We start from the raw sequence: 26018 nt of genomic DNA on the forward strand, positions 1-26018 counted from the left end.
TACAGAGTACCGGCTATAAATATCTTACTGGTACGGCGTACCAGACCGTACCGCCGTACTTGCACCACATGTTCCATTAGTGCATGTCCCATCCCATGCCATGCCAACCACCATGCCAACATTCCTCAGCCCTGACCTAGAAAAAACAGGCTCCCATTGGGGCTGAGGGGATAGTTCAGTCTATATGCCTATTCTAGTCTTGGCCTCTTTGCAGAGACTGCCAACAAGGATGTCTATCAGTGCCACTTGTAACTGGTTTCATGACGAGAGCAACTGTGCACTAGGAGCTGGACTGAGCCCACCTACTACTAACTGAATATAATTTAATACTGTTTTGGTGTGGGTGTGTAGGTGTGGTTGCTTAGCCTGCATAATGCTTCACATCTTCACAGCACTTTACAAATTGTTAATTCATCCTCACCGCACTCAGAGTTGGCACCAAAGTTGAGTTGCTGCCATTTTAGGGATGGAGAAACTGAGAGAGAGTTTAAGTGACACATGCAAGGCCAGAATGGCAGATGGTGTGAGATCTGGGATTAAAGCTGGGGGGGGGTCAAATTCATCCCTGGTGAATCGTCAGTGAAGTTATGGCCTGTTATATCCTGGTTCCTGGTCATGTGCTCAGATGCCAACATCACATCTCTCATTTTGTAATTAATTCATGTTGCTATTAAGCACAGGCAAATGTGCTTGGCACTGTGCAAGACATAGACAGGAAGACAGCCTCTGCCCTGAAGAGTTTTCACTATAGGAGACATTCACCCCACAAGAAAAAGCAGGATGCACTGGAAGAAGCAGAGGGGAGAGTTACCTTACAAACTCGATTTAATCTTATATTTTATTTGATCCTCTTACATTTCCTCTTAATGTGGGGAGAGCCTTGCGGAGGAAGTGGGTTTTCAGGAGGGATTTTTCTGTTTCCGTTTGAGCGATAACGACAATACGTGGAACTCCAGTGGCAGAAAAAGAGCCTGCCCTGTGGTTTCTGGTTCATTGGACCCATGGAAGCCGAGGGCTGCAATTCCTAAAATTATAAAAATACCACATGCCAATGCAATTTAGTTACTTATTTTCTGGGGTTGAGTGGAAGTTAACTATCTATTTATTTATTACTGTGCTTCCACCATGTTCAGTCTCCTTTCCCCTCTGGGTCGGTTTGCTGTCCAAGTGAAAGTTCTGAGAGGCTCCTCTGTTCTGCATTAGAAAGTTTTTGGTGCCGCACCTTTTACTTAACTGGGGTGAATTCCAACTGGATTTACAGTAACCAAGAGCCTGATCCTACCGTCACAACCTGGTCCAGTCCCACTCTCTGGATGGACTCTCGTCTGTTGTGATTGGATCCAATCACTGAATCCCACATACTAATACGCTCCCGGGATCTGGATATGAGGAGTGGATAGTCACTGTTCCTAGCTCAGGCACATTCCCAGTTGCAGATCCTATGTCTAACCCTCTTCTTGGGCAGTGGAACTTCGCAGTCTGATTGCCTAGACCCAGGAACTAGTGCCTGAGCTCCTTGTTGCTTATACACGTTCCCCCACTTGGTTCCATTCTTGGATGTAGGAGCTGTGGTTTTTCTAGTTACACACTTTGGGGACAACATGGCAGGAAAGCAAGGAAACACAGGCTTAGAGAAAGAATGTCTTATATAAGGAATGTCTGGGCAGAGAGTCGTTCAGTGTCAGTGATCCTACTAGTAGAGAAACTACAGTAATACAAATAATTAATAATAATTAATTGTTCCACTGGAGTAGAGCCATTCAGTGTTGATGGCCCTTGATTGCTTTATCACACCTCCTCAGACACAGACTCTTCACTAGCTGCCAGGTTCCTGCTTCAAAATGGATGCTCAAAGCCACTTCAAAAGTTACATTCAAAATGGAGGTTGAAATACAGCGTGACATTAACAAAAACCAAAATAGAATTTATACCCTGGCCCAGAAAGAGCCCCCAATCCATCACACTTCCTGCCAGGTGTAGTGCTTGATTTGCACTAGTAAGCATTATGCTGTATAGTGAATAGTTTCAGGATTGGGCCCCAAGATGTTAATGTCTAATGATGGATATAGCAGAGAAATTTACATTTTCCTGGTCTGTGCAATTCTACTGTAGTTAAATACGTGGACTATTTTCATGAACACACAGAAGTTATATGTACTAACATGATTGTCTTCATAGAAGCAGCTCAGAGAAGGCTTACTGACAAGTTAGAGGAATTGGAAAAGGAGGTTGGTATATATCATGGAGAAACCCCTCTTCTAGTGAGGATGAAAGAAGAACAAGAGAAAGCAAGGCATTTGCTCAGGTAAGTAAACCATCCCATGGCATGCAGAACGAATCTAGCTGACCATGCATTACGGCCAATATTTTCAGCCTTGGATTCCGAAAGCTAGGTTGTTAAATCCTACTGAAGTGGCCTCATTTCAGTGGGATCTGTGGGTGCTCTGAAAATCAGGCCATTTATGTGGGTGTCCAAATATGGATGTAGCTGACTAACAAGAGGGCACACAGATTTGAAACCTATGGCCAGATGACGAGTTTTAGGGCTTGGATCTTGTGAAATGCTGAATACTCTGTACAAGTTGCTGAGCATCCTGAAGTCACTGTGAGCTGGGGGCACTTCCCAGCTCAGAAGATCAGGCCCAACCTAGTTATCATCCCTATGTCACATTTAGATTTACCCACCTTTATATCGTGGTAGTTATCCAAACCAGGTAAAGGATGTATTTGTAACTATGGATGTGCCGAGCTTAAAGTTTCAAAAGAGCTGATTTGTAAATAATCAAAGTGCAGTAAAGCAGCTGTAAAATTGCATAGCTGTAAAATGTTTGTTTGCATAATTCAAACAATTTTCTACTTGGTTGAGATCAAGCAGGAAAAATTTCAGTCAAAAATGTAATATTTTGAAGAAAATTATGTTTGAAAACAGGGGTTTGGAATAAGGGCACCATCTCAACTGTAGGCACCCGGTAGCCATTGGCGTGCCTGTAATAAAATCGTAGCCTGGTTAAATTCAAACCCAGTGTGAATTTTTTTTTAAAACATGTCTGAAATCTGTTAGAACCTACACTTACCGTATATCTATATGCATCCGATGAAGTGAGCTGTAGCTTACAAAAGCTTATGCTCAAATAAATTGGTTAGTCTCTAAGGTGCCACAAGTCCTCCTTTTCTTTTTGCATATATCTATTGTAATACAAACTCCTTTTTTTGATATTACTGTGTTCTTTCTATTTCTTACTCGGTATGAGAATATTTTTTTTCTTATGTAAAGTAAGAGTAATTTCTTGATTTAGATTTTTTTTTTTTGCATTCCTTTAAAAAAAAATACATGTTGCAAACTGAATGCGCCCCCAAACCAAACCAAAAGTTTACACTTTTGTATGTTCACTCCCATTGATTTCAAAGAGCTTAGGATCAAGTCCTTTCAGAATTACAGTGTGCTATATTTTTCCTTAGCTAGCCTTGCTCAAAATACTTTGCATTTATTAAAAATTGCTTCAATAAAGATCTTTTTCTGGGTCTGATCCCCAAAGCATCCTGCAGGCTGATCTCCAATGGACTGCAATAGGAGTTCTGTGTGTGAGAGCGTGTGGATTTGGGCTGTTTATGTTTAACATCTAAAAAAGCAGTCAAAGAAATTAGGCTCCAGTTTTTCCAGAGTTACATACTGGTGTTACCTTTGGTTGCTAAGTGATGTTTCCATGCAGAGTTAATGCAATACTTTCCCAGACAGCACTGTACTCTGCTCCTGTAGATAGATAGTGCCCTCTGGTGGGTTTGTCTTACTGAGTATAGTGCTTTGGCATCTAATAACAGCGTTGGCCCTAAAAACAGTGTTGTTGACAGCGTTTTTGTGGAGTTAGTTGTAGTTGACTCTACCATTTTCACAAAGGTGTTTATCTACAAATCCATAGATGGCATGCTGTGTAGTGTAGACCTTTTCATTTCTTCTTTCCAGTTTGTGGGCCAGATCCTCAGCTGGGGTAAACTCGCTTAGATCCATTGATGTCAATGATCTCACAATGATTTACACTAGCTCAGGATCTGGCTCTTGTATTTTTAAACTAGTGAGCACATCAGGAGCTCTGGCTGGTAACCACAGTGATATAGCTCTTCCGTTATACCATGTTGACTTTTTTGCCTGGTGGAAGCAATAAGAGCCCTGTTGAGAGAGTCAGCTGGCATGCCTGGACCTGTCCAGGCTTCTGTCCATTCTCTGGTTTCCAAACGCATTTTTTACCTTAGGCCTCTGCAGGCATGAGAAGTGCAGACTGGAGGGTGAAAATTCTCTGAGTTTAGAATTTGGCATGTACACAGTGCCTAATGGGAGACTGGGGCAGAGATGGGAGCTATTAGGCTCAGACTCCCCCCAGACAGAACTGAGGTAATTCCTATTGGCTGTGGGAAGCCGTAAGGAGATTTGGCGAAGATTATTTCTGGGGAGTTTGCCTGCCGTTTGTGACATATAACCTGCAGTTCTTGTTGGATCTACAGCAGCTTCTGGATGTCCAGGTAGCAACAGCGATCATGGGTGCTTTTTCCCTCCGTTTAGCTTAGAGGTTTTCGCCTGGCTGTGGATTTTGCTTCCAACACCAGGGTCTTTATCAGTTCACGATTGGGTCATTGCAATGTGCTTTACATGGGGCTACAGCTGAAGACCTTGTGAGAACTTCAGTTTGCATGAAACATGGAGGTCTGCTTTGTAGGCAGTGTATTCTACAGGGAGCACTTTACATCTGTGATGTGCACTGGCTGCCAATTCACTTCCATGTGCAATTCAAGGCTTTGGTTTTAATCTATTGTATAAGGCCTCTAAAAGGTTGGGGTCAACCCTAACTGAAACACCTCTGGTCTCTTTGGGTGATTCTGCAGCAGATGAAATCAGTTGAGATGCTGGAACTAATTGCTCCCTGGTCTAGCCAAGAAAGTAGGGCATTTGCAGTGCAGTTGCTTCCTGTTGTGGTCCAACTTTGACGACTTTCTGGGTAACGCTTCTGTTCTCACAAGGGGCAGGGATAGGATGGGCATAAGCAGGGGTGTTGTATTTATTACTCCTACTAGATGTTGGAGTGAGGTGTTAATTGGTTACTGGGGAGATGTATTACTTTTAACATTCATGAACCCAGAATACCGTAAGGGCTCATTTTTTAAAAAAGGAACCAATGAATTAACTCCAAATGACTCAACCGTAAAGATCTCTCCTGCAGTGGCACCCTCCTTCGGGCAGCAGGAGGAGGGGACCCATGGGTCTCTTAATGTCAGTGTTAGTTTCCATTTTGTACATTAGAGAACCCTCTGCAGTGACAGGCCCAGCTAGTGAGGTGAATGCTCTTAAGCACCTCACTGCTGCCTCAAGTGCCTGCCTATGAGACTAACAAATGATATGATAATATATTCCAAAAATGGGGTCAGCGTTTGGGCCAAACACTGATTTCAGTTCATACAAATATGCTACATTCTGGGCTCTGTTAGGGACTTACAGCCTGGAGCTCCAGTGGGGGAAAACATGCCCTGTCCCAGTGCTAGCATCTAGAGGCTTTAGGATTGGAATAGCAAAATGTCTCCTAGGTGCTAAGATTGTACATTGGGCACTTGAACTTGCCATACCTGTAGCAAGCATTCCCAACAGCTCCCCGTCCACTAACTGGCACATAAGGTCTACAGCCATTCTCACTCTGGGGCAGCTAGGGCTTCCGGAAGCTGAGTCTCCAACCGTGCACCTTGCATGGGTATGTGTGAGGAAGAAGCCACCTGTGTCCTCTCTCTCCTCTCAAGCACAACTGCTCCAGGTTGCGATCAATGGTGTGCCGTCTAAGTATGCAACGCATGCATTGCATGGCCCAGAATTAAAAAACATGGTCCAACTGGTGGCCCATGGGTCAGATCTGGCCTGTAGGATGATTCTGTCTGGTGTCCTCTGCACAGTGTGACCTCATGCTGCATAGAGGGCTACAGCTGAAACTGTGCGCACCTGAGACTCTCAGTGATTAAGGACCTGATTTTTTCAGAGGTGCTGAGTACCTATAGCTCCCCTTGACTTCAGTGTCTGCTGTGAATGCCCGAGACCTATGAAAATCAAGCCCTAAATCTGGGAATCCTGGATACACATCCAAAGACAGGATTCAACCTACATTCGTTACATCAGCTTCATAATCCCCAATTTACCTTTTGAACAGAACACGAATGGATCAGCTTGAGACCAGCAAGGCTCAAGAACTTAATCGCTTAGAAGAATATAAGAGAGACCACATTCACACATCGCAGAAAGAAAAGGTTGAATTTAAGAAGTACTCAACAGCAGCTAGAGTCACTAGAGAGGAAGTAAAATCAGAAGAAATACAAGTAAGCAGTGTATAAAGAAGGGGAAAAAGAAAATGTGATTTTACAGATCAGTTTGTAGTCCCTCCTAGAATGGATATGAGAATTGCTCCTCAAATCATGGAGAATCCACCATGCTTTGAGATAAATTGTTCCACTGGTGAATTACCCTCACTGTTAAAAATTTACAACTTATTTCCAGTCTGAATTTGTCTAGCTTCTGTTTCCAGCTATTGGATAGCATTATGCCTTTTTCTGCTAGATTTAGAAATTACTTCCCTACGTAAGTATTTGTAGACCATAATCAATTCACCTCTTAAACTCCTCTTAGATATACTAACTAGACTGAGTTAAGTCTCTCCCAATAAAACATGATTTCCAGACCTCAAATCATTCTTGGGGATCTTTTCTGAATCCTTTTCAATTTTTCAATATCCTCTTTGAAATGTGGACTCCAGAACTGACAGAGCATTTCAGTAATGGTCTCATCAATCCCATACACAGAGGTAATACCAGCTGCCTATTCCTATTTGATATTCCCCTGCTTATACATCCAAGAATCACATTTTCCCTTTTAGCTAGAGCACTGCACTGGGATCTAATGTTTAATTGGTTATCTACCAAGTCCTTTTCTTTGCCAGTGCATTCCAGGATACAGTCCATTATCTTGAAAGTATGACCTACATTCTTTGTTCCTAAACGCATGATTTTGCATTTGGCTCAGTTAAAATACTTGTTGTTCAAATGAGTTCAGCTTGCTAAGATCACTCTCTATAACTGACGTGTTCCTATAATTATTTACCACACCACCAATTTTGGTGTCATCTGTAAATTTTACCAGCAATGCTTTTATAAAAATATTGAATAGCACTGGGCCAAGAACAAATTCCACTGGGAATCCACTACAAACACCTCACTGGATGGTGATTCCCCATTTACAATTAATTTTTGAGATCTATCAATTAATCAGTTTTTAATCCATTTAATAGGGGCTACATTGATTTTATATAGTGCTATCTTTTCAATTACAAGATCATGCAGGATTAAGAGACACAAGGTGGTTGAGGTAATATATTTTATTGGACCAACTTCTCAAGATTGTCCAACTTCTCTACTAAAGATATTACCTCACCCATCTCATCTCGCCACTATCCTGGGACCAGCACGGCCACAACAACACTGCATGCAAGATTAAGTCAAATGCCTTACATTAGTAACGTAGCGGGCGCACAACATCACTCATTCTTGCAAGATCAGGTACCCCTGCTGTCTTTGCCTGCTCATCACTTTTCACCTTCTGCTTTTATACAAGCAACAAGACACACCTGTCCTTGGGCAGGATCAAGCCTGTCAATGTACATCAAGTGCCCCAGTGCCATAATGGTGGGTGCATAAATATATAAATAAATAGCTTTCTTATGTCCACCTCAGTTTGGAGGAGTGTCCCACGTTTGGCAGATGAAGCGGTAAATCGCAATTTCACTACCCGACAATGTGCTATTCATGGTGAAGTTGCAGAAGAAAAAAGAATTATGTGGTTGAAGGAAGAAAGGAGGCAGAGGATGAAGAGACAGGAGAGGGAGGATGGGAAAACTGCTGCTTTTCCTCATTGCCTTTGCTAGTGTTGGGGGTTGGGGTTTGCAGGGTTTTGTTCTAAAGGGTCAAGAATTTAAAATATACAGTTCAATTTGTCTGGAAATACACAAAGAACGAATGCAAAACCACTTAGTGCAAGCAAAAATCATAGGATCATAGAAGTGGAAGGGTCCTCGAGAGGTCATCTAATCCAGTCCTCTGCACTCGTGGCAGGACTAAGTATTATCTAGACCATCCCTGACAGGAGCTTGTCTAACCTGCTCTTAAAAATCTCCAATGATGGAGGCTCCACAACCTGCCTAGGCAATTTATTCCAGTTCTTAAGCACCTTGACAGTTAGGAAGTTTTTCCTAATGTCCAACTTAAACCTCCCTTGGTGCACTTTTAGCCCATTGCTTCTTGTCCTGTCCTCAGAGGTTAAGAAGAACAATTTTTCTTCCTCCTTGTAACAACCTTTTACATACTTGAAAACTGTTATCATGTCCCTTCTCAGTCTTCTCTTTTCCAGACTAAACAAACCCATTTTTTTCAATCTTCCCTCATAGGTCATGTTTTCTAGACCTTTAATCATTTTTGTTGCTCTTCTGTGGACTCTCTCCAATTTGTGCACATCCTTCCTGAAATGTGGCACCCAGAACTGGACACAATACTCCAGTTGAGGCCTAATCAGTGCAGAGTAGAGGGGAAGAATTACTTCTCATGTCTTGCTTACAACACTCCTGCTAATACATCCCAGAACGATGTTTGCTTTTTTTGCAACAGCGTTACACTGTCGACTCATGTTTAGTTTGTGGTCCACTATAACCCCAGATTACAGTGGTACACTATAACCCCCTACTATAACGCCCCGATACGGTGTACCGGCAAGAGCCGGTGCACCGTACTGGGGCAGCCCAGCTTCCTCAGAGGGCAGTTTAAAGGGCCTGGGGCTCCCAGCAGTGGCCGGAGCCCCAGGCCCTTTAAATGGCCTCCAGAGCCCCGCTGCTGGAGCCCTGGGGTAGCGGTTGCGGGGCTCTGACAGCTATTTAAAGGGCCCGCCGCTCCCCTGCTTCTACTGCCCCAGTCCTTTAAATAGCTGCCGGAGCCCTGCCACCGCTACTCCAGGGCTCCAGCGGCTATTTAAAGGACTGGGGCAGTAGAAGCAGGGGAGCCGCAGGCCCTTTAAATAGCCCCCAGAGCCCTGGGGTAGCGGGGGTCCAGGGGCTATTTAAAGGGCCAGGGCTCCAGGTGCCTCTGCCGCCCCGGTCCTTTAATAGCCGCTGGAGCCCCGCCGCTTCCCCAGGGGTCTGGCGGCTAATTAAAGGAAGGGGCAGTAGAAGCAGAGGAGCCCCGGGCCCTTTAAATAGCCCCAGGAGCCCCGAGCTGCCGCTGCTACCCTGGTGGGGGAGAGGTGTAGCAGGAGGAGGAGGAGGACGGGGGGCACTTACCTTACAGGGTGGCTGGGGCTGGCTCTGACCCCATCGGCCCCACCCCTTCTGCCCTGGGCCCCGCCCCTTCCGGGGGCCAGAGCTGGCCCCAGCATAACGGTAAATCACTCGACTTACTTTCACCCCTGATTATAATCCTAGCCTCCAAAGCACTTGCAACCCCTCTCAGCTTATCGTGCACAAACTTTATAAGTGTATTCTGGATGCCATTATCTAAATCGTTGATGAAGATATTGAACAGAACCGGACCCAGAACTGATCCCTGTGGGTCCCCTCTCATTATGCCCTTCCAGCATGACTATGAACCACTGGTAACTACTCTTTGGGAACAGTTTTCCAACAAGTTTTGCACCCACCTTATAGTAGCTCCATCTAAGTTGCATTTCCCTAGTTTGTTTATGAGAGGGTCATGCGAGACAGTATGAAAAGCTTTACTAAAGTCAAGATATACCACGTCTACCGCTTCCCCCCATCCACAAGGCTTGTTACCCTGTCAAAGAAAGCTATCAGGTTGGTTTGACATGATTTGTTTTTTACAGATCCATGCTGATCGTTACTTACCACCTTGTTATCTTCTAGATGTTTGCTTAATTATTTGCTCCATTATCTGAGTACAGAAGTTAAGATGACTGGTCTGTAATTCCCTGGGTTGTTCTTATTTCCCTTTTTATAGATTGGCACTATATTTGCCCTTTTCCATTCTTCTGGAATCTCTCCCGTCTTCCATGACTTTTCTAAAATAATCGCTAATGGCTCAGATATCTCCTCAGTCAGCTCCTTGAGTATTTTAGGATGCATTTCATTAGGGCCTGGTGATTTGAGGACATCTAATTTGTCCAAATAATTTTTAACTTGTTCTTTCCCTATTTTAGCCTCTTCTGATCCTACCTCATTTTCACTGGCATTCACTATGTTAGACGTCCAATCACCACCAACCTTCTTGGTGAAAACTGAAACAAATAAGTCATTAAGCACCTCTGCCATTTCCATATTTTCTGTTATTATTTCCCCCCCACACCCTGAATTGAGAAACGGGCCTACCCTGTCCTTGGTCTTCCTCTTCCTTCTAGTGTATTTGCAGAATATTTTCTTGTTACCCTTTATGTCTCCAGCTAGTTTGATCTTGTTTTGTACTTTGGCCTTTCTAATTTTGTCCCTGCATACTTGTGTTATTTGTTTATATTCATCATTTGTAATTTGACCTAGTTTCCAATTTTTGTAGGGCTCTTTATTTATTTTAAGAACATTGAAGATCTCCTGGTTAAGCCAGGGTGATCTATTGCCATACTTCCTATCTTTCCTACGCAGTGGGATAGTTTTCTCTTGTGCCCTTAATAATGTCTCTTTGAAAAACTGCGAACTGTCTTCTATTGTTTTTCCCGTTAGACTTGCTTCCCATGGGATCTTACCTACCAACTCCCTGATTTTGCTGAAGTCTGCCTTCTTGAAATCCATTGTCTTTATTTTGCTGTTCTCCCTCCTACCATTCCTTAGAATCATGAACTCTATCATTTCATGATCACTTTCACCCAAGCTGCCTTCCACTTTCAAATTCTCAATCAGTTCCTCCCTATTTGTCAAAATGACAGATTACAATTAAGCCTTAGGTGTAGTTCTCTCTGAGCAAAGGAAAGGCTTGAGATCTTTGCTCATCCACTCCTTTACATTTAAAGGTGCAGGGTTAATAAAGGGGCAGTGAATGTCTAAGGAGACATATGCTTAAATGTGTTTCTAAAATGGCTTGGTCATAGATTCATAGATTTTTATTTTAGGATCAGAAGGGACCATTATGATCATTTAGGCTGACCTCCTGCATAACACAGGCCCAAGAACCTCATGTCATCTACTAATCTCTGCATCAAGCCCATAACTTCTGTTTGAGCTCAGCATGTGTTTTAGAAAGACATCCAAGCTTGAGTTGTCATTGACGTCAGCAAGCGTTGTGGATGTTCTAGACTCATTAGGATCAGAAGCTGAATCAGTCAGATTGTTCCATCAGTCCAAACCACTTAGAGAAAATCTGTCTTTTTTTTTTTTTTTTTTTTTATGTAAACACAGCGAGATGCTCCTTGATGGTTGGAATGTTAGGGCCTGATTTTGAAAGGCATTGATCACCTGCAACTTCAACTGACTTCATTTACAGTGGGTGTTCAGCATTTCTAAAATCATCCGTTGTTGGCTGAATATCTCACTGCTGTAGATGCTTGTCAGTACACCTTAAATACTGTAGGGGGCTAATAGCTACTCCTTTTTCTTAGGCTCCTTTTCTCTGGCTCTTCTGCAGCATGGATTTTTTGTTGTTGTCTGTTTTGTTTATTGCTGTGTATTTTGGTAGATCTTGTGTGATTTTGTTTTGTGTGCGTTTATGTCATAATGAAAAGTTTCAATAAAGCTTTAAGCAAAACAACAGATTTCTTGCATCTTTCCAAAAGCATGAGATGCGCTTTCCTCGTCTGGACTGGTGCACTAATGTTATATGCCTTTCTCTAATAACAGATGTTAAAACAGCAGATTGCAGGGCTCCAGGAGGAGTTCAGGAGAAATGAGTCCCGCTGGCAGGCTGCCCATGGCAAGCTAAAAAATCAGATTGAGATGCTGACCAAACAGAACCTGGAGCTTCGAGATGAGCTCAGAGTTTCAGAGCATCAGAGGCTGGAAGCAGAAAAGAAATCTGGAGCTGTGGATTTCATAAGCAGAAAATCAGAAACCCCGGTACTGAAGGATCTGTTGTCTGTGGGTGGTTGTCTGAGCAGTGGAAGTGTCTGGTATACCAATGTCAGAGCAATTCAAAGCTTTGAGATTTCTTCAGATTCAGGAGTGCATGTGCATACTCTCTCTCCCTCTTAGCCAATTATTCTCAGGGAAATAACCAGTCCTAGGCTAGTACCCTAACCACTGGACCATCTTTCCCTTTGTAAATGACAGTAACTCTATTCTTCTTTACAAGGTACCTGGAACCACCAATTTCACTTGATAAAGTAAGGGAAATGGTAAATAATCTTTATATATTTTAATGTAATTTTAATATAGCATTAATGAAAATTAAGCCCCTAACTCCCTTAGGCTACTTCAGAAAATGTAATCCCATATTCAAATTTAATTTTGATTTTTAACTTGACTGAAATCTGCCTGTTACTTCTGATGACGCTTCTTCTTATGCATAGTGAAGGTCACACACAAAGATGATTCCAGCTGTGCTGTATGCAACATAAAGGACACCAGTGTAGAGCAAAACTGTATAACAATCCCAAGCAAAGCAAGAGCTAGGGAAGGCAAAATACACTGGACATTTTGGTCTAGATTCTGGCCCCCACTCCACCTGTGTTGGCCTACTCTGGTGGTGCAAAAGAGCCATAAAGGCTGGGCTTTCAGCCTCTGAAGATTCCCTCTGGGCTGGAGAATCCTCAGGTGGCATAAGGGCGCTGTATATGGGACATGACCCTGAGGCTGCTGTAACTTATGCTGGGGACCATCCTGTCCCTGGCTAGCCCCAGGCTCAGAGAAGCATAACTTGACCAGATTGGGGATCTAGTCCTTTGTGTATAAACTTAGGGTGATTCTGTTTTATCTCCTATCAGAGCCATTAAGTTTTCCAACTCCAGGCACCTAGTGAGGGATTTCCATGCCGTATTGATCTCTTTGCTTGGGGGGAAACAGGTGCCACCTGCTCCTGCCCACCCTCCTGTGGTCTAGCTGACTGAACAGTCGCTAGCTGTGTATTTATGTCATATTGCCTTGTTACCTCAGCCAATGTGAAGGTTTGGTTTGAGTTTTTTCACCAGGTACAAGATGAAGTGACTGGTTCTGTTAGATGTGACGGCTAAACCATTGCTTTGTTTATCATAAATTCTCCATTAGGTTTCAGAAGCTATTTTGAGAGGGACATCATCTCTGGCTAACCTAAAAGAAAGGCCATTGCGAGATAGCCAGAAGAGTCGCAGCACCACTCCGGTGGGGAGGAAAACGCCAGTGGAGAAACACCCCCCCAGGGATGTGAATATGAAAGTATGGACAAAATTCGGGTCCTTATTGCAAACAGGCACATTTCCACAGTTTAACATGAGACTTATTTTAGAGAATGATTTCTGGGACCAAAATGTATGTAAATCAAAGTGTCCAGATATGTGGGGTCACCTTTTCTACATGGCCCCCTGTTGTGAGTCAGTAGTAAAGTTTTCCTTGCACTCTTCCTAACTCCATACTGGTGTGAGACAATCATCTGTCTCCTATTTTAAGCATAACTGAATTGCCTATTTGTAGTTATCACAGCGTACTGTGCCCCTGCCCCAATGCATGGTTTTGGCCCTTGAATTTGCACAGTGTGAGGATCTAGTAGTCTTGCCCCACCCACTCTTCCAGCTTCCCCTTCCCCAAACCCTTCCTGACTCTTTGGCCCTGAAGAGAGAGACACTAGAGAATTGCACCACGGCACACGGGAGGCTCTGAAGTCTCCTTTCATGAGCTCTCTGCAGCCTTGTCTCTGCAAAGCTGAAATCCAGTATTTTCACTGTTTCAGGCCTTGCATAATTACAAAAGAGACCACACAGAATTTGACCCGAAGTGTGAAACCCAATTTCTCTTTAGTGCACATCAGACCTAATCCTACTTCCCATCAAATCAATGGCAAAACTCCCATTTGACCATAATGAGTGGAGCACTGGGCTCATATTGATAGCCCTTTGACTGCTCTTCTAAATATCTAGTTAGAATTTTCCTCCTCCTGGCTTCAAGTTGTAACTTTTTGTTTTGTCTCCATTTGAACATCCCAATAATAATCTTTCCCCTGCCTTTTTTTTATACCTAGTCTAAATCTGTGCCTTGTCGGTCAGATGAACTGAGATTCCTCCTGTCTCTGCAGTTAATGATCTCAAGACACAAATACGTTCTAACATCCAGGGACGGACTGGAAGCTACTTCCCACAGTAGCTGCAGCAATTACCGCATTTGCCTGCCCAGTCACTGAACTAACTTGGAATTTAAAAACATGTAAAAGGCAGTTACTTGTGAAATGAGGTTACTGTGCAACGTGAATAGAGATGTCAGGAAGATTTTAGGAAAAAACCCTTAAAATTCTATATTCTATTATTTGTGAAGTAAAATGTGATCAGGTGAATAACGACCGTATTGTGTAATGTGCACAGACACAACGGGGCAGCATTTATATTGTGTGTGAACTATTAGCTTGTCATTTCCCCACTTTTGAATGGGGTGGCCTAGATTGGATGTTTGTCCTCAAGACTTGGTGTCTTTCTAAACAATATGCTCTAGTTCAACTAGAAGCTATGAGCTGATGCAGGAATTACTGGGTGAAATTCTATGGTCTGTGTTACGTATGAGGTCAGAGTCGGGATTCAATTTTCAGAAGCACCTAAGAGACTTGGGATCCTAAATCCCCTTTTCAAAAGAGACTAAGTCACATCAGAGCTGGTGCTAGGCATAAGCAGACTAAGCAATTGTTTAGGGCCCGAGCAGCTCAAGGGTGCCCCCTTTCGCTTTTTATTATGTGTTGGGGGCGGGCAAAATATTCCTGCTTAGGGCCTCCAATGCGCTAGCACTGCTTCTGAGTCACACTGAAAGTCAGTGGGACTTTAGCTCCTGGATGCCTATGGCATTTTTGAAAATGAGACTTCGGCTCCAAAGTCACATAAGGGCTTTTGAAAAATTTTACCCAAGGCAATTGTTATGGCTCCGTCTGGCCTTAAAAACTGTGAGTTAAATCTTGGCCCCGGTGATGTCAATGGGAGTTTTGCCATTCACTTCAGTAGGGCCAGATTTCACCCTATGAATCTATAAGTGCTTAATATGTGAACATCCTGCTGCTGTGATTGCAACCTTTCACAGGGTTTTTCCAGCTTCACAAGAACCAGAAAATGAAACTGCTTAGAAACAAAAGTGAAAGTGGCTTATCCACTTCCATTTTCCAAGCAGAGAGAGAAAGGTGAAAAGTAAACAAACAGCAAAAATAGTGAAAAGTAAATTTAAAAAAAAATCTAACATTTTTGAAATAAGCAAATTATTTTTGCTACTTTTACAGAATGACTTCAGTGTGATTTTTTTTAACATGACAGTATATATTTAACGCAAAAATATTGAATGCATTTCAGGCAATGAAGAGTACAGTGCAAAGGACCGAGTCTTTGAAATCAGTAACCAGGGAACCCAGAGAAAAGACACCATCCTATCACTTTCATAGTAGAAGTACAACACCCACTGGCAGGAGAACATCCCATCAAGGAAGATTAACACCATTTGAGCCAGAGAAGGTAACTAGTTAATAGTGCAACTATTCTGATTGTTATGATTATTTACTGTTTATATTATGATATTGCTCAGAGGCGCTGGTTGGGATCATGGATCCATTATGACACGTGCTGCCCTAAAGAGTTTACAGTCTAAGATAACAAGCAATATGCTTATGTTGGGGGAGAGGTAGACAGTTGAATAGAAACAAATTGTAGATACCATATCGGTTATTTATGGTACAAGTTTCATTTCTTGACAGCCCAGGAGAAGTTCACACCTGACCATTCATACACTGAGAATTGCCAAGTTACAGAGATGGTAGGACTGTATATTTGTCTAAAATTTTGTTTTAGGTTATGCGTCAATCTCATAATGAACAAAGAACCTATGGCAGGAAGTCACCTGTACTTCCCGTCTCACACTTGACTGTGTCTAAGGAAACCAACTCATCTTCTTACATAAAAGGTAAGATTTCCTGCAAGCCCTACATTTTTATGGCTATGATTTGTGGAACTTTCCACCTGTCAGCAGTGGTCTGCAGGTGAGTGTACAGCTTCTTTCTTTTGCTCCAGGAGGAGGCAGCACCAAGTGTTGCTGTCAACGAAAATGATATTATTGCGGCAATAAGCAACGTGTTGCATGAATCTGAAAGTCAGTATTTTTTAAATGGACTCTGAAACAACACCAGGGCAGTTGTATGACTGGGCACTTTCCTAGGCCTGCACTGACCTTTTGAATCTGTTTTTCTTTCCACACCCTGTAGGCAGATTTTCATCCACCTCAGGTAGTTCAGAGGACACAGTCCTCTTTCGCAACCAGAGCGATGATGTTTGTAGCTCTGCATCCTGCAGTAACAATGAGGAAACACAGGTAAATTTATCCATATAGATATATTTAATCATCCAGCAAGATTTATACTTCAGCTTTCACAGACACAGAGCTAAATCCTAGTCCCATTTAAGTCATTGGCAAAATTACCATTGTCTTCATGGGGCCAAATATTCAGCCTGCTTCATTTTTCCTCCCATCTGTTGGTGCTGATTGTACTTAAAACGATATACCGACATCTTACAAATCCCATGGTATGTTTCTCTGTGAAAATAGCCCTTTATAACGATTTGTCTTAAGGAGGTTTACGTTGCAATTTAATATTTTCATCTTGACACAGGAGAAAGAGAATCTGTGCCTTAAAATGACTGAAAAATCACTTAAACCTTGGGATCAAACTGCCTCTGTGACACTCTCCAGGAGAAACAGCATAATCCCAAGTGGCAGCAAACCAGCAGCAGAAGGTTTTTGTGCTTTACTGGATGCTGAAGCAAAGGTTTGAGCTAATTCTAGATACTGGCTCACGTACTGATCTTCGACACCCGTAGCTCCAGCCATGCAACCGTGCCCTGAAATGTTGTTTCATCAATCCAAGCAAAATAAAATACACCTGGGGCAACAGAACCCTCCATTGCAGCCTCCTTTCCTACATCACATATCTTTCCTGGGTTAATGTTAGTTCAGGCCTTGCCTTCTGTTGCCTGATGAAAATGCATATGACCTTGTTGGGGTAGGAAGCCGGATTGTTCTCTCTGCAAGACTTGGGACTGCTCATAGCTGCAGTGCAAAGCTTAAGCAAAACTAAATATTTTTTTACCTACGGTTTTGTTGCCACAGCTGTCTTCAGAGTACGTGTTTTCTGTCATTGCCTGACATTGCTAATGTGCCCCAGAAGGCTTTGCTGCAAAAACAGCACTCTGGCCCTTTGAAGATATCTTGGCATACATTGGCAGGCAGCAGAGAAAACCCCAAAGTGTTCTGGGCCACAGTTAGGAAATCTGGATTTGGAAGAAATGGGGAATGGAAGACAGTTAAATTCAGAGAGAAGGGGAACCACTGGTGAAAATGCCACCGAGGAAGCATGAATAATACAAAAGGTGACGGAGGCCCTTATGTTGGCAGGGAGGGCAGAGGCATTGCTAAGGAGCTGCAGAGAGGGTGCACAGCTTCTGGAATACTGTGACAGTTCTCGGGGTCCCCAGGATTGTGGGTCACCTTGTTACCCCCACCCCGCCTCCAGTGAGAGGGAGACTTCCTTGTGCTTAAAATGGGTATCAGCAACCTGATAGCTCCAGCCTGTTAGCCACCCAAGCCCTCTCCTCTGGGCTGTGCCAGCCCTTCCTTTGCCTTGCAGCTTAACAGTAGGTGCACCCCAGTCCCTGAACTCCTTTGAAGCATTTGCCCTGTAGCATCCAGCCCCTTCTCCACTGAACACTCTCAAAAATATCAGGGCTGCAGTCCCCAGGGGAACAGTGTACACACCAACTTGTATGATTCAACTCAGAATCAGCACCTTGTTTAATACCTCATCACTGAGTTTTATGTATAGTGAGAACAAGAAGTTTATTATCAAAGGTTCAAGAGATAGTGAGTAAGGATAATGGAACAAAAGGGTGATATATAAAACAAAATCATGACATGCTTTCTAGAGACTAAACTTAACTATTAGGTTAACCTCCTGTCTAGTTTATCTCACCCAAAGCCTTTTTCAGCGTCTTCAGCCAAGGCTTGTTAAGGTCCCGTTTTCATGAATGTAAACACACTACCTGTTTACTTCCTAGGTGCAGGTTGCTACCTTTTGCCTTCTACCTATATCTCCAAAGTTCATTGTCTATACTCTGAGATGGGATAACCCATCACTTGCTTTTCCTGTGTGCTCTTTCCTGTTGATTTCATGTCTCCCTGTTGATTTCATATGTAAATGTGCTTCCATTGTGTTAGCTTATGATGCTTAACTTACATGCAACAGAGAAACAGGTGAATAAATATCTTTTTTTTTGACAGGACACCTGTTTCTCCACCTCTGCTGTAATACGGAATCTAAGAACATATTTTTAGCATAGATATGTAACTCCTTACATAGTATCTGCACATCCATTTCACAGAGGTATCAATGGCCAATGTGACCCTCGCTTTCATTTAAGACCTCATGTGACATTCTTTGGTGAACCAGAACACACCAGATCAGGATATTCTTGTGACCCCCTTGCTAGCTGGAACTGAGAGGCTCTGTGATTTTGGGTGCTAGCTCACTCTCACACCCTAACTCACCAACTGTCTTCAGTTGACTGTTTCCCTCTTGTGTTGCTCACCTGAATGGGTTACTACCCTGCCAGGAGAAAGACTTTTTGTTCCATTGGATTTCTGCCTCCAAAACAAAGCACGCACACTCGCTGATTGTAGCTAATATTGGTTCAGGATGGGTCTGGACACTGTGGGCCTGATTCTCACTTACACTGAGGGCCCTTTACACCGTGGGTGTAAATATAACTTAAGGCCATTTTATGCAGCCAGAGCAGCCTGGAGGGGCCTCCATGTAAATGAGAACAGGGCCCTGTGTCTCACCCTTCTGTGCCGTGCTTGTCTCCCATAGTAATGCTCTCCTGATTACCATATTTTTGGCAGAGTTGATTAAAATTAGCAAAAATATTAGCAAAACTCTATGTTCATGTAACAATATAACAGGGACTGTAATGTTTCTGTAGAATTTTCTTCCAAAATCAACATTATCCAGAAGATCTTCACTATATGAAGAAAGCAAAAAGAGTGATGAGGAGGTGCGAGAAAAAATAGAGTATGCAGATGGCAAGGTAAGGGACCTTACACAGATGTAAGGGTAGAAAAGAGGTGACCAGTAGGATCCCTGATATGGCTATGAATTACTGTTACACAGGCTCTAGAGAACGTTTTGTAAGAGAAGTTTCCCTTTTCCACAGGAAAGCAAAAATGTAAAGATCACACCATATGTTATGGGAAATTTGATTAACTAACGGGCTCTGAATCCAGACACCTGGATTCTGTTCCCAGCTCCACCACTGATTCACCATGTGACCTTTGGCAAGTCACTTATCCTGTCTGCTTCAGTTACCCCATTTGTAAACTGGAGATAATGACAGCTACCATCTACTGATGAAAAAGTGCTACCTAGGTGTGGTGTTTAACTGCTTGCATGGATTGGGCAGCCCTCTTTCCAATGCCATTACAGGAAGTGTGGTTGAGACTTGCACCCAGGCTCCCGCCAACTCCTGTGTAACATTGCTACAAACAGTCTTGTCCTATTAAACTGTTTTCAACACTAATTTAGTGGGGACCCATTGTCAGCTATGGGTCAGTTTTCTGGCAAACACCAGGGCTTAAGGCATGAGACATTAGTTCATTCCTCATGTCCATTCAGTCCTAGGCCTCTCTGCAAATGCTACCAATGAGGGTGTCAATTAATGCCAGTTGTTTTAATGGGAGTTTCTGTGATGTAGATACTGCCTGGCTGGTGGGGACTGGCCAGAGACCACCAACTCTTCACAGTTATTATTAAGATGGGCTCTGGCAGCCTATACCTGTCACAGTTCCTTCTCACAGAAGTAGCAAATGCAGGACCTGTAGTTCTGCATCTGGAAAGGAAAACAATCATGAAAAGATTAAGCATTTTCACCACTTCTTTCAGCTCATAAAGTCAAGAGTTCTGGGCTTGTTTTTTGTGGGGGACAGGGAGCGCTAGAGAAATGGGATAGAGAGATGTTATGGCATTAAAGGTGGAGCAAGACATTAACACCCACCCTAATGCACTAGGACCTCTTAATAACAATACTTCTTGTTAAAGTGTTCTTCATAACAATTTTGAGTTATTACCCAGGCATCTTTGAATACAATTACATTTAAATGAAAATATTGTCCCAAGTATCCATTACAATGCCTGTTTTGGGAAGCCCTGCTTTCCTCTCTTCCTCCCCACAAAATTTTTTGTATTCCTCCTCTCTCCTGTTCATGACTTTCCTTTCCCATGAGGAATGGCTTATGACACTGGTGCCATATGGTAGAGTTAAGGCACAGCTCTTCTGACTGCCTCCTCCACTGGGATTTCACTAAATGGATTGTGTTATGTAAATCAATGCAACCTGATGACCAGAAGTAGCTGCCCTAGTGACTCCAGCAAAGTCTGCTTGGGTTAATTAGAGGTTCTGCTAGACCGCAGGTCTCATCTGACAAACGCATCAGCTGCAGAAGAGTACACTGGTGATGTGTTCACTGTCTGCTTGTCAAGTGGTCTTGGGTGATTTCCCAGGGGCTCTCTGCATGCAGCAAATTTAGCTTCCATAGAGCTGAAGTGCTTCTAATGGGGTCACGTTGTCTGGAACTAAAATTGCCATCTGCATATGTCACCACCATATGCCAGCTTATCAGATCAGATCATTTTGGTCCCCTCCACCCAGATCCTAGGTTTCTTGGGTGGGGAACGCAGTTTGCTCTGACTTGTGTGGACATATGTGCAGACTAACTAGATTGCTTAATCAGGAGTCTTAGCTCACTCCAACTGTGTAGCTGCAGAATTGTCGTCCTTCATTGAAATACTGTGCTTGCCAGCGCTCTGAAACTCAGACTGAATGAGAAGAAATAGCAATCTGGCCAGCCTGCCAAAACCCGCATTTGGCGGAGAGGGGGAGAGGTAAATAATGTTTAGGCCTCTGTTGGCACACAAGTGACGTAGGCATTACTTACCCATGCTATAGAAATAAGCTTTGAAGGGCTGTGGCATAGTCTGAAGTCCCTGTGTTAATGAAATATTTAGCAGCAAACTCTCATTTCAGTTACACCACTGCAACATTACTGACTGCACTGAGGCTGCACTGGTGGAGCTGAGAGGGGTGTTTGGCCCATTTTTGTTTCTCTTGTGAGGTGTATTTTGTGTGTTTAAAGGTAGAAGAGGTGCTTACTGATGGCCGTCGAATCATTATTTTCCGCAATGGTACCAAGAAAGAGATCAGTGCTGATAAAAGGATGACAGTGGTTACTTTTTTCAATGGAGATGTAAAGAAGATCATGCCGGATCAGAGAGTGGTGTGTAAACACTTGTCTTTTCTTTTTGTTTAAAAAAAGCTTGTCAATATTTTATGCAGATTGACTAGTACTACAAGGTCCTACGTCTTGTGGACATGGTAGAAGAAGAGCGTCTTTAGTAGAGGTTTGAAAGAGAAATAGGGTGGCTTGGTGAACTGGGCTAGAGAGTCTACCCCACAGACAAGTGGAAGAGTGAAAAGAAGCCAAGATAGCAGTAGAAGATGGAACAAATGGAGCACTGATGCTGGCATCTTTAGTGGAGCAGGTGGAAATGGAAACCATGATACAAAGCAAAGTGTGAGACATGGCTCCTTGGGGCAGGGAGTGTCTCTTTATTATACATTTGCAGGGTGCCAATGCAATTGGATCCTTTCCTCTAGGTGTAGCACTATTTCCTTCAAATAGGAAATAATAACGTAATGTGAGCTGGGGTGGAGTTGAGCAGGTTCTTGAAGGTAGAATGAGAATGTTACACTTCATTAAGTGTGCAAGGGGGAGCAAGAGGAAGGATCCAGTGGGCAAGGAAGATAATTTTAGCAACTGCATTGATTATTTGTATGTTATAGAGGAGAAAGCAGCAAAATCTGGACACATCCTATATGTGAGGGAAAGAGGAGAGTTGAAATATAAATATAATTACTTGTAATCCAAATACCTTAAGTTAATTCAAAATCATTTTTCTATGAGAGATTTTTTTAAAACATTGTTATAACTGTATCCCATTATTAAAATGTTAGGAAAAAAATACAAACTCTTCACTATCCTTGCAGATTTATTATTATGCAGATGCACAGACAACCCATACCACTTATCCAAATGGCTTGGAGCTACTGCAGTTCCCTAACAATCAGATAGGTATGTGGTAGCTCATAACTTTGAACTACTTTTGCAGGAGTATCTTCTTATAAAAAATTGCCTGACTCTAACTCTGGGAGACTGGGACTTTTCACTTCACCTCTCTGTCCCTTGGATTCCTCATCTATAAAATGTAGATAATTGATATTTGCTTTGAGATCTACAGATGTAAAAGCACCATTTAGATGCTTATCATTATTTATTCTTTACAATTTTTAGTAGGTTATCATCTATCAAGTCCGTTCCTCACCCCCATGTCTTGTGAAAGAACTTGCTGTAGTTTCATATAAACCAACATGATGGAGTTTCTAAATAGACTTTAAAAATATTGTTTTCTACAGAAAAACACCACCCGGGTGGCACCAAAGAAATTGTGTTCCCAGATCAGACAGTGAAACGCTTCTATGATGGTGGGCTTGAGGAAACGATTTTTCCAGATGGCACAGTAGTAAAAGTAGAAAAGTAAGTATCCTGTGAGGTGACATGGCTGGGGCACTGAGCAGATCTATACCGGTTCTCCTGGTGGGAGGGCAGAAGGTTAAAGCTTTAGTTTGTGTCTTACAAGGTTCATTTTTACAAACGAGAGGGTTGTTTTGTTTTCAGTACATACTGGTTTGTTCGGAGGTTTCAGAAGAATTGAAAAGAGAAAGGATTTGGAGTACGACTGGAGGAAAGTTTTTACCAGAGCGAGGCATTGGGGATGATTCTTCACTGCCTTGCATCTCGTGTAGTCATTTGCAGCTGGATACAGTAGGTGTGATTTGATTTAGTAGCACTTTACACTCACTTTGTTCAGCTGTAATGACTTGTTACGCAAGGGGCAAGGCACCAGAGGGTCAGGTGCACTGAGTTAGTGCATAGAGCAGGGGATTGAAGATCTGGACTCTTGGCCTCTATGCTTACCTCTGTTGCTGACTCTCTCTCCTTGGGCAAGTTATTGCAAGTAACACCTCCCTGTGCCTCAGCGAAAAATGAGTAATAATAATACTTATCACCGCATACTTCACAGGGGTATTGTGAGAACCACTGTTTGTAAAGTGCTTTAAGATCCTTGGATGAAGAGTGCACTGTAAGTGCAGATTATGTTGTTCGTTACTATTTGAGTTAATTTTATGTACTGACACATCTCTGTGATGAAGACCACATTGTGAGAACTGCTGAGAACTGCAGTCCTTCTGTAAACGCTGTTACATTTGGGTGGTTGAAGATCAGAGCTGTGCTGAAACTTGGAGGGGAAAGTTTCCATCTGATGTGTTATATTCCACTCCCACTGCTGCAAATCAGATATATTCATAAGAACGTTTAGTCTCAGTGATGCATTTCTGTGCACCCTGTCCATCTCCTGCAGCAGTGTATATAACATTAGGGCTACTTTCACCCATGTGGACACAAGGAGATGTCATTTGTGTGTCCTTGCACCAGCCTGGGCCCATCCACCATAGGGAGGATTCATTTCAGGCAGCATAATTGTAGCTTCACCTCCCTCATAGCTTTCCCCTGCAGGGAGCAGTTTTAAGTTGTGGCTGGGACTCCATCAAAGCCCCACTGTTAGAAGCAGCTCTTGGAGTGAGTTGATTGAGTATATCCACGCCCCTTCCCTGTCGAGTGCTGGCCACTTCGGAGGCAGCCCTGGCCCTCAGCATTGGTTTCTGCAGCTATCTATTATACTGTGTATCTCCCCACGGTGTATTTTCCATTGCTGGAGTCTGTCAGGATCAGGGGCACCAGAACAAGGGGGACCAAGGGGTCATGGCCCTCTCACTTTTTACCAACCGTAAGAGTGACAGGGGGAGGGGGTGGAGAGGAGCGAGCGCGGGTGGGGGTGTCTTGGTGGGAAGAGGCGGTGCAGGAGCAGGGCCTTGGGGAAGGGGCCGTGCGAGGGTGGAGGCTCAGGGAGAAGGGGTGGCATGGGGGCAGGGCCTCGGGGGGGAGGGGTGGCACGGAGGGGCAGGGCACGGTTCGGGTGCCAGTGGCCCCCCCCCGCCCAATTTTAGGGAGCTTCCACCGCTCCGGGTCAGGATATACTGTACACCCATGGGGAATCTGGGCTTTTGTACGTGGTTGAATACTTTATCAATTGTCTTTTTTTTCAGGAATGGCGATAAAATGGTGATGTTCAGTAATGGGCAGAAGGAAATTCACACGTCACAGTTCAAGAGAAGGGAGTACCCCGATGGCACTGTAAAGACTGTGTACTCCAGTGGCCAACAGGAAACAAAGTATTCCTCTGGCCGGGTTCGAATCAAAGACGAAGAGGGCAACATCATCCTCAATAAGAAGTGATTCATCTGCTCTAGACGCAATGTTGTATGTAGGTCATTCAAGCCAGTTTCTGGTTGAGATTGGTTATTATTTTACAGTGTAGATATGTATCCCCTGGAAGTGCACAAGTCTGATTTGTTTTCTTCCTTGTCCCTTTGCCTGCCTTTCTGTTCCTTGAAAGAATTAGGGCCTGACTGTGAGTGGCGCTGAGCACCCACAACTCCTCTCAAAGTCAATTAAGGATCAGGCTCATAAAGAGTTGTGTTCTCTAAAATCATAAATGAATGCCATGCATCTCCAGAAAAAACAGAAATTGCTGCTGTGTGGAGAACATTTCATTTCTTCACACCAGGTGTAAGGAAGAAGGGGATGGACTAGGAGACTAAGCATATGATATGATACGCCTAGATTCCCGTGGACCATAAATTCACATTCCAAGTAGATATGTAGGATTGAATTTTACTTGCATTCACTGAATTTTAGTTAAACTACAGCTTTCTGGGTGGGTGCTTCTTGAAGAAGGCTTCTAAAACTGCACTCATGTCTGCCCTGAATATACATTAACCAACCCATGGTACTTTCCTTTCCACCAAGTGTTTGCCTGGTGACTTTGCCCAAAATTTCCCTTCCCTTTACTCGGGTGCTAGTTGGCTCCTCTGTCTACCCCAGAAGTGGCTGCACTTCAATGGTGTTGTATGTATGCCCCACAGCTGTAAGGCACTTTGAGATCCTTTGGAACGACACCATATAAATGTAAAAAATATTGTTTTTATTATTCAGCATGGTAGATCCACTCAGACATGCTGCCTTAAACAAAATCATTAACGTGAATGCAGTTTATTAAGTAAAAATCTAAAGACCAGGTCCAGCTCTTCAGTCTTCAATAGAGACATATTGATTTACACTCCATGAAGATCTGGACCGATGTCTTTAATTTTACAAATATTTCTTGTTGATTCTCTCTCTCTCTCTAGCATTATGTAATTTCTTTTGACTCCAGCACCCAAAATACATGTGTAAACTCCTGCAGACTCTCCTAGCAATCTACCTTTATTCTTTCCTCACATGCAAGTATAAAATAATTGCAAGATTATTCAATTGTTCATTTTTCTGTTTTGTTTCTTGCAACTCAGAATACAAACAAATTACTGTGCAGTCTGGAAGACGTATTCTGACTAGATAGAAAGTCTATGAAACTAGTTATTTCCCATTAATATTGATCACAAACTACAGTGTGTATAAATGTAATTACTCTTTTCTAAGCATTTGATGATGAATACATTTTAATGTAATTCGGGTGTGATAACATAGTTGTATTTTTATTCCTTTTACTCCCTATGTGTAAAATAAACTATTTAGAATGGTGTGCTTTTCACTATTGTAATCTTTAATCTATTTCTACATAGTTTGTGAAAGGCAGCTTATTAAAGAAGT

The 26018-nt window shown here is 42.9% G+C and overlaps 1 protein-coding gene across 5 annotated transcripts in view; it reads left to right on the plus strand.

Moving 5' to 3' along the window:
- LOC141985052 (centrosomal P4.1-associated protein-like) overlaps nucleotides 1-26018 on the plus strand; it is a 66420-nt gene extending 40402 nt beyond the window's left edge. For 3 of the 5 annotated variants that reach the window (XM_074948765.1, XM_074948767.1, XM_074948768.1), the window contains 13 exons: nucleotides 2179-2305; nucleotides 6180-6345; nucleotides 11841-12056; nucleotides 13203-13349; nucleotides 15449-15607; nucleotides 15941-16052; nucleotides 16351-16457; nucleotides 16756-16911; nucleotides 19121-19225; nucleotides 21327-21467; nucleotides 22238-22322; nucleotides 22664-22784; nucleotides 24416-26018. In XM_074948765.1, coding sequence (XP_074804866.1) covers nucleotides 2179-2305; nucleotides 6180-6345; nucleotides 11841-12056; nucleotides 13203-13349; nucleotides 15449-15607; nucleotides 15941-16052; nucleotides 16351-16457; nucleotides 16756-16911; nucleotides 19121-19225; nucleotides 21327-21467; nucleotides 22238-22322; nucleotides 22664-22784; nucleotides 24416-24605 — 1832 coding nt within the window. In that variant the 3' untranslated portion in view covers nucleotides 24606-26018. The remainder of the gene's footprint in view (nucleotides 1-2178; nucleotides 2306-6179; nucleotides 6346-11840; nucleotides 12057-13202; nucleotides 13350-15448; nucleotides 15608-15940; nucleotides 16053-16350; nucleotides 16458-16755; nucleotides 16912-19120; nucleotides 19226-21326; nucleotides 21468-22237; nucleotides 22323-22663; nucleotides 22785-24415) is intronic. The other 2 variants (XM_074948766.1, XR_012638864.1) reach the window with 2 other exon arrangements.

The sequence above is a fragment of the Natator depressus genome, chromosome 3, assembly GCF_965152275.1.
Source record: "Natator depressus isolate rNatDep1 chromosome 3, rNatDep2.hap1, whole genome shotgun sequence".
NCBI classification, from domain to species: Eukaryota; Metazoa; Chordata; order Testudines; family Cheloniidae; genus Natator; species Natator depressus.